This window comes from Otolemur garnettii, unplaced genomic scaffold (genome assembly GCF_000181295.1).
Source record: "Otolemur garnettii isolate 467f Iridium unplaced genomic scaffold, OtoGar3 scaffold00012, whole genome shotgun sequence".
Lineage (NCBI taxonomy): Eukaryota > Metazoa > Chordata > Mammalia > Primates > Galagidae > Otolemur > Otolemur garnettii.
Genome location: NW_003852407.1, coordinates 24,698,941 through 24,708,368, shown reverse-complemented (window position 1 = coordinate 24,708,368; position 9,428 = coordinate 24,698,941). Strand labels below are relative to the sequence as shown.

At 36.0% G+C, this 9,428-nt stretch overlaps 1 protein-coding gene across 1 annotated transcript in view; it reads left to right on the top strand.

Annotated features, from left to right (window-relative positions):
• Positions 1–9,428, top strand: part of TAF4B (TATA-box binding protein associated factor 4b) — a 106,472-nt gene that overhangs the window by 51,842 nt on the left and 45,202 nt on the right. Inside the window, exon 11 of the mRNA XM_012802043.1 lies at positions 3,262–3,318. Within this exon, the coding sequence (XP_012657497.1) occupies positions 3,262–3,318 (57 nt within the window). The remainder of the gene's footprint in view (positions 1–3,261; positions 3,319–9,428) is intronic.

Here is a 9,428-nt window from a genome sequence, read left to right as displayed (position 1 = left end):
TAGAATTCTTAAGGGCTGAGCACTAAAGTCTTGATTTTTGTTTCAGATGACTTGATTAGAATTTATGGCATTCTTGATTGCCTTCTTTTGTAGAGTATTTGTATCTAATCACATGCCAATTGTTTTTTAAAAAACTAATTGAAATCATTTCATACTTAGAGAAAAGTTGTCAGAACTGCACAAAAGACCTCTTAGCCCCCTTCCCAAATTCCTTCAATTTTAACATTTTACTGCATTGTCTTTCCATCTCCATCCTTTGACCCATCTTTTCTACACAATCATTAGTCTCCTCCTTTCCTCGCTCCCTTCCTCCCTTCTTCACTTCCTTTCTTCACTTTTAGTATTATGAAGTTGTATAACTATTAACACTAATTAGTTTTTTCCTGAACCTTTTTGAAAGTAGTTTTTGGGCATGATATCTCATCATCCCTAAATTTTGTAGTATGCTATTTTCAAAAACAAGAACATTCTTTCATACATATAACACTCCAAGTCAGGAAGCCAACAATATAACACTACCATTGAGTGCACAGACCCCATTCTGATGTCACTTGCTGGCTACACCATGTTTATTTTTCTTTCATAGTTCTTTTTCCCAGTTAGGAATATGTATTTCATGCAGTTGTCATCTCTTCATGTTTCTTCAGTAAGAGTTTCTTAGCCTTTGTTTCATGCTCTTGACAGCTTTCAAGAGGAACAGACCTTACCTTCTGTAGGGTGACCTTCAATGAGGGTTCATCTGATATTTGCTATGATTGACTGAGGTCATGTAGTCTTGGCAGGAATACATGGAAATGATAGCTAAGTTCTTTTCATCGGGGGGTTCCTGCCAGTTCTGACTTAGAATATTAGACTTTGAATTAGGCATCTAGAAGTGAACATTGAGTTCCCTTCCACTATATCTGTTCTTCCTCAACTTTTTACCTTTCAGATAGTTGGAATTAACATCCTCCCAGTTGCTTCATCCTCAGCGTCATCCTTGATTTTCTTATTCACAGTAGGTGTTTTAGAACAGTATCCTCATTGGTCTCTGCCTGCGCCTTTGATCTTGATCCCTACAGTGCACCTTCTGTGATACATTGCTGTCAGAGCCATCTTTTAAAAATGTCACATCAGTGGCATCTCACTCCTATGCTTCAGACCCTTCAGTGGCTTGCTTTTTATAACTAGAATTGAACCTCCAACTTCCTATCATGGCCTACAAGGTAACACAGGATCTCAGCCTTTCTCTACTACAACTGCTCGCTATGCTTCAACCACATAGGCCATAGGCCTTCTTTCTTTTTTCAAATACACCTGTCTTTGTTCCTGTTTTAAGACTTTAGCAATTACTGTTTCTTTGTGGAATGTTCTTCCCCCAAATTTGGTATGAATACTTCTTTCTTGTCATTCAGATCTCTCTTCAGATGTCACTTCTCAGAGATGTTTTCCCTGTCATCCTTTAGAAAAGTACTTACTGCATTCCTCTTTCTTCATTTTTGTCATGTCCTTCTGTTTTCTTGATAGCACTTAGTATCAGCAATTATTTGTTTTATATTTTTTACCCATCAGAAATGTTTCATGTGGGCAGCGACTGTGGCTCAGTGGGCAGGGCACTGGCCCCATATACTGAGGGTGGCAGGTTCAAACCCAGCCCTGGCCAAACTGCAAACAAAAAAAGCCAGGCATTGTGGTGGGTGCCTGTAGTCCCAGCTACTTGGGAGGCTGAGACAAGAGAATTGCCTAAGCTCAGGAGTTGGAGGTTGCTGGGAGCTGTGACACCACAGCATTCTAATAAGGGCGACAAAGTGAGAGTCTGTAAAGAAGAAAAAAAAGAAATGTTTCATGTATTATAAATGCAATTAATTTTATAAATTTTATTATTATTTTTCGCTTCTTAAAATGTAAGATACCTGAGAGCAAGGACTTTGACCTAGAACAGTGGCAGACAGAGTAGAATCTGTACTGTATATGACCAGTAAATACCGATGAACTGATAAAAGTCTTGATACCACATGTACCCATTTTATACTGGGGTAAAAAATTATATATACATACCTACCTATATATACATAGGTACATGTGTGCATAGTTTTACATAAATACATACATAAGCATATTCATTATCTCCTATATATCTCCTGCTATAGCTCTGAGAAATCACAAAGGATTTCTTAGTTTCTTAGGATTTATCTTAGTATGTAAAATTAGAAATTGTTTTCCTAAATTGGGGTTAAAATGAAGAAAAAATTACTATCTTTGGGTAGAATGTTGTATAGGTATTTAATAAGATGTTTATATTAGAAGGCACTCAAATCTAAACAGACTGTCTCTTTTTTTCCTTTAACAAAACTACTGGTAAATCTGTAAAAGATCAGGTAAACTTAGTATTTATGGAAATACCTCTAGCTTTTATTTTGCTAGCTGTCTTTAACTTAGGTAAGGTTAAGGTTGCACTTTATAGAATGAATATTCAGATTTATAAGCAGTTAAATAACTTTATTAGGATAAGAAAAAAGACAACATCTATCCCAGTATACTTTTCAGTGAACAAATATTCATGATGTCAAAAATAAAATTCTGATCCTTTATTCCATCATAGCTTTATATATAGATAATCTCTTTCTAAAAATTTTATTTATTTTATTTTTTGATGGTTCTCTTCTTATGCTGGTCATATACTATGGAAAGTGACATTCAGTAAAGATTTATTGAACCTGTACTTCTGCACAGCATCTTATTAAGTACTTATCATCCAAAGATGATATTATAATTAAAATGCTGGGATAGATTTCCTACTTACACATTTAGATATTATGCTTTTAAAAAGAAGGATTTGGTTCAAAGTTATCAGGTTCTTGATCTTAATAGTCCTTTAAATACCATGTTTTTCTGAAATGGCTTTGCGTCAAGATCGGCCAGTGTTTGTTGTTTTCATTCATTTGAGCCAACAGTTCTTCTTTTTTTCCCCTTCATGTGTACCATCCATTTTTTAGTTTTCAGTATTCCAATAAGAACAACCTCATGCCTCAACTGGACCTGACTGACATTGTTAGCATCATTTTCACTATAAGCTTCCTCTAGGCTAGAGCTGCAGCAGCCAGCCCAGATGATGAGGGGGGGGAGACAGGGTGGGAGCACAGCCAGACTGGATTGAGGCATTTTCCCCTGGAGCTAAGATATTCAATCACAAGAGAAAATTGTCATTTATTAAATATTTAACGGCAACTGTGGTGTTTAGATGCTAGTAATTTCTATTAAAATTTTCTTTTCCTTTGATAGAGTCGTTCCAATAAAGAAGATCCAGAACAGCTGAGATTAAAGCAGAAAGCCAAAGAGGTAGGACTTTCAAGTTGCCATGCTTGTCTTTGTGTCTGAGGGAAGGTTGGCAGCTCTCTCCTGGCAATTAGGTCAGGGTTTATTTTGCTGTTGCATACCATTTGCAGAGGCCTTGGGGAAGGACAGGAACTGCTACAGGCAAGGGCAGTACTTCAAATGAGGTCAATGAGTTATGTGCTCTCTTTTTAAAATTTATTTTCAAGGCTCAGGCCTGTCTAGAAATGGCTTTGTAAGCTACAACAGTGTACTTGGAGGAATATAATGTGGGATTAAAAGAAAAAAAAAAAGAAACTTTTGAGATTTAGCATCTGGGACTATACAATAGGCTACATTTTTCCAGGGTAATTGTTCGTTTTGTAAATCTGATACTGCTTATAATTCTTTGGCTGGGAGGCGGTACTGGGATTTAGTTTTAAATGGAAAACGCCTCTGGCTTTTAATTTTCTGGGCCCAGCAGTTTTCTGTTCTGGAATGGAGCCCTTGTTTCACACAGTTCATGTTTAGCTGCAGGGGTTTTAGTTTATAGCTTAGACTGGTTAAGCTTTTACTCCCAGAGGCCTCTGCATAGCAACTGTAGAAATCAACAAATAAGTTCATTTATGTCTGCAGCCTCCTCTCAGTAGCTGACTTTTTACATTTCCCAATATCCATTTCCTGACTTCTCTAGCCCCAGAGAAAAAAGCTCCACTAATTGGAGCTTATTTTAATTGAGCCTTAATATTGGATCTCACTGGAGTTGCCCCCAGAGCTGCTGAGAACAGAATGAAATGAAAGTACCTAAGGTTGAAGATGTGGCATGTGTATGGCTGTGTGTGTGAAATTTTTCACTTGACCTACAGATTCTTTTCCCTCCTGAATAAATCATCAAGCCTGTTCACATTTCTGATTAAGGATCTGACAGCAAACGATAATAAAGACAATTGAGGTGTGAGACATGTTATATGGAGCTGAAGAAATTGGTTTCTATAGTTACTTGACTGATTTCATGCAATTTTTAAGGATCTTTGTGCTAAATAAGAGTGATTTTCTGAGGAACCTTTTTCCTTAACTGTGCCTCTTGAAGTATGAAATTTGTTGTTGCTTAACATTGCTGCAGTTGGCTCCTAAGTGCCAGCAGCAGCAGGTTATTTATGAATGTTTTAAAGGCCCTTATTGTTTGGATTAATGTAGGAGCTGAGGCAAAACAAATGGAAATCTAGTAAGATTCTTACAATCAATGCGGTGTGTTTTCATTAACAAGAGAAAGAGAAAATACATGAGTGGTTTCAGGATTGGTACAAGGAAGACTGGAAAAGGGAGATCATTAAAAATGGTTGAAACCAGGAACATTTCCTTTTCTTTTTTCTTTTTCTTTTTCTTTTTTTTTTTTGTGAAGACAGTCTCTTTGTTGCCTCCGATAGAGCGCAGTGGCAACATCCTTGCTTACTGCAACCTCAAACTCGGGCTCAGGTGATCCTCTTGCCTCAGCCTCCCAGGTAGTTAGGATTACAGGTGCCATCTACTACACCTGGCTAATTTTTCTATTTTTAGTAGAGACAGGGTCTTGCTCTTGCTGAGGCTGGTCTTGAACTCCTGAGCTCAAGTGATCCTCCCATCTCAGCCTCTCAGAGTGCTAGGGATTACATGCATGAGTCACTGCTTGCAGCAGAAATGTTTTATTTTCAATAACAAAATATTCCTCATGCTTATTTCTTCCTGGTGGAAAATTTATCTAAAAATATTAATGTGAGAACTATACCTGAAATTCTGTTTAAGCAAACCTGGTTTGATGATAGATTATTTGGATTTGGGCAGCCTATTGTTGCCCTGAGTCCTGTGTATCTCTCTTTATTTTAATTAATTAAAGATGGATTAGACATTTATCTCACTTTAATTGCACTCCCTTTTTGGAAAATATGTAGCAGAGAGCTTCTTCTTTTAACCTTAAAGATGTTACCCTGTCCTTTTCTCCTTCATAAACCTTCATAAGTATCTGTATCTTAGATTAGTTTTTCCTTCAGCTTTCATTGGGATGATATTGTGTTGTTTTGAGTTTTCTTTCAATACTGTGTCATTTAATTATTCTCTGAAAGAATAGGTACCTAGACATCTTTTTTCAAAGAAAATTGTGAGAAAATGTGGGGGGGAAAAGTGCCTTTTGATGAGAACAGGTGGTCGCAAACCTATTTTTTTCTGTCCCTTGCACTTCCATTTTTTTCTTTTTTCCAAGCAAGATTAGAAGAACTCAATATAATTTCTTTCCAAAATATTTTGAAAGTCTTCTAGTTGCTTCCTATCATAAATCCTCTTTGATCAAAAAAGGAATCAAATGCATTGGCCCCATTCCAAGAACAGAGCCACTCTGTATTAGTTGCAAATGTTTCATGAAAATTAAATATTGTCATTTTTGTCTTCCTCCTGCCCCCTAGAGCTCTTAATAACTTTAATGTTCTAAGGGACTCTAATTCATAATCAAACACATAGGGGTACTGTATTTTGTTTGGCTGTATAAATATTGACCCTATCTTAATACAGAGTTGAAGTGTTCACTTGTATGATAATTTATAATGTTATCATTTGTGATACACTAATTATTATCACACTAGCATAAACTATAATGCTTTCATTTGTGATTTTTTTTTGGTATTTGGCTGTCTGGGACGTTTTCTTTGTTCAATTTAAAAAATTAGCACACATGACTTCTGGTTGATTTAGACCTCTTTGCTTTCCCTTTCCAGGTAACTATGTACTATCTTACAAATGTAGAACTCCAAAGAACTATTTAGAGATGTTAGAGGTTTTATATATGCTGGGAAATGTTTCAACAATGATATTTGTTATACTAAATATTAAATCAGAACCTGAATCCCCTTCATATACAATCTTATAATCCACATTTGCTTGTAACTGTTAAGGACTAGAGTTTTGATCTTGATCATTTCTCCTGTGGTTTTCTTTTCTCCAATAAAGTTTTAGAGGCTATTCACTTCTTTGCATTCCAGGTGTAAAGGCAAGTTGTGTTAAATTGGACAGGCTCTTATAAACATGTCTGATAATTTCTTTTCACTCTTTCTATTGACTTCTTCCACTTTTATCATTCTCATTTGGTACTTAAAAAAAAAGGCTGCAGTTGGCTTTGCCTCTAGCCTCATCTCAATCCATTGAAATGGTTTCTGCTGCATACTGTTCTTATTGACCTGACAGGTTATCTATCTATTTGAAAACCTTATTAAACTTAAAGACTGTCTTTTTTCTCTTTCTCTGTTTTTTGCCTGAAAAAGAATTATAAGCATATTTTCTTTGTTGTAACTTCATATTTTCAATGCTAGCACTTTCAAATTGTGAATGTTTTTAGATTTTCATTGATAACTTTCCCTAAAATATCTAAGTACTAACATCCTTCTATTTCACCATCTCTTTGTGAAAGGTTTTAAATAAGATTACTAATTGCCAAATTCTAACTTCAAACAAGCAGGCACATTTTTGTTTAATGTAGCTGCAAACTTGCCTGATGTGGGTGCTGTGTGTCCTAGATTAGAATCTAGCTCTCAATATTTTCCTTTGTTACCACACCGTCCAGAATTCTGCAGAGCAAGCCATCTGACCTTGCAGTTCATACATTTGTTTCCTTGAACATTTGTTACATATTTTGTGACCTTTATTTGCTTTTAAATTTCTCCTTTCTCCTTTGGGAAATGTGAGTTCAGTGCATCTGTCCATAGTGAGACAAAGAATTCATTTGCTTTCTTTTTAACTTCCCACTTTTATTTGTTATTAGACAAATAGTGGATGGGAGAAAAAAGAATACAAGGTCTGTATCTGCTGACACATTAGCTTCGTAGTGAAACCTGTAGGAACTGGGCAAAAGAATAAGTTTCAATGATTAAAATGCATACCAGATTAGAAGATCTACCCTGAAGTATTTAGGATTTTTGTTTATAAAAATATAAGGATATAAAAACTAACTGTAACTCTCCATAAAGCATTATTGTACAAGAAATAAATTACTAAATCATGAGGCTCATTACTGATAAGAAAACATATTATTTAGGTATGAGAAAGGCAAGGTATATTTTTAAAATGAAATTTGAAATATATGAATTCAGTAATACATAATAGTAATTTGTATTTGAACTTTATCCTAAAACTCAAAGACCAGCTGGAGGAGGCAAAATTAAATTTGTCATTAAAAGTACATTCTAGGTATGGTAGCACATGCCTTGTAATCCTAGGACCTTAGGGTTTTTGTCTACAAAGGATAAAAAAAGGACAGTAGGCAAGTGTGGGGGGAGTGTGTAGTTCTAGTTACTGAGGAGGCTAAAGCAGGAGGATCACTTGAGCCCTATGTTTGTGGTCACAGTGAGTTATGATGACACTATTGCACTCTAGCCTGAATGACAGAGTGAGACCTTGTCTCCAAAGGAGAAAAAAAAGTACACTCTAACAATCAAATTAATGCAATATGGAGAAGACATTCTTTTTGTTTGTTTGGTTGGTTGGTAACTTGTTTTTTGTTTCCTTTGATTTAAGATTAACCTGTATGTTTAGTGTTTTTGTTTGTTTTGCATATTTTAGGGTTTAGCCCTGCTATCCCAGAAAATTTGATATTTTTAGCAATAATTCAGGAGAAATTACAAACATTGAAAATTTTAGAGTTTGGTCAATTTAGCTTTATAAAGTATATCTAAAATTCAGTTTAGATTTTTACTATTATAGAAGTTTCTATTGTTAGGGTTTTATTTTTATTCCTATGTATGCTTTCATTATGAAATCTAAACAGACTATTACTCTGCTGAATTTAAAACCTGGTATAAAGTACTTTATTTTTATTATTTCTTTGGATTTGTTCAAACATTCCTATTTGGTGGCATTAGCTATTTTCATAAATAGTGTATTTTTTATTGTACAGTATGTGTAAACTTCAGAATGTAATTCATTTGCCTCTCCGCTCTTTTGTTTTGGTCTCAGGGGTTACCCTTGTGATTTCCAGAAGTTATGGGGCAAAATCAGGACATAGATAATACCACTTCATAGTTTAGGATCATTTGTTATGAGGGACAGCTGTGCTGTTGCCTTTTATACTTTCAGTGTCTGTATTTTTTTCCCCATATATCTTACTTGCCTAAAGCATGAAAAAGAAACACATTTTTGGGTTTCCCATACTATCAGTGTCATAGCTATTGAAATAAATTTGGCCCTGTGTTCGTCCAGGCAGTTAGGTAATATGGCAGTTGGCTAGCTCTTCTGATTCTATCTAATCATTTAGTTTCTGTTTTCATTAATTTTTATTTTTTTATATATTTTGTTTTTAAAAATTATATTCTTAGCATCAAGCAGTCCTTCTGTTGAACTTTGCATTTGAGAGCTTGTGTGATCTGTAAGGTTATCTATTAATGTTTTTGAGGTCTTGATTAAAGGCTTGATTAAAGGCTACTACTATGAGTTTTAGTTAAAAATGAAGACATAAATATTGAACACCAAGAATAATCTTTCTCTTTTTTTAGAGACAGGGTCTCACTTTATTGCCCTTGGTAGAGTGCTATGGTGTCACACAGCTCACAGCAACCTCCTACTCCTGGGCTTAGGTGATTCTCTTGCCCCAGTCTCTCAAGTAGCTGGGACTACAGGCGCCCGTGACAGTGCCCAGCTGTTTTTTTGTTGCAGTTTGGCTGGGGCTGGGTTCAAACCCTCCACCCTCCGTATATGGGGCGGGTACCCTACCTACTGAGCCATAGGCGCTGCCCACCAAGAATAATCTTTGATAGCTTTTGCTCAGTTGAGTTGTTCTCTAAAATACTGACTTGAATTTTAGGAGACCTGTCCTTCCTAAGAGCTGTCCTTCCTCAGAGAGTATCTACGACAGCGGTTCTCAGTCTTCCTAATGCCCTTTAATGCAGTTCCTGTGGGTCGCCACCCACAGGTTGAGAACCTCTGATCTACAATAAGGGAAATGAAGGTATTTGCCCTTTTCATTAGCCATCAAGGAAGGAGTGAGCTATACTTTTTTTTTTTTTTTTTTTTTTTTTTAGCCACGGTAGAGTGCCGTGGCTCAACAGCTCACAGCAACCTCCCAATGCCTGGGCTCAAGCGAGTCTCCTGCCTCCACCTCCCAAGTAGCTGGGACCACAGGC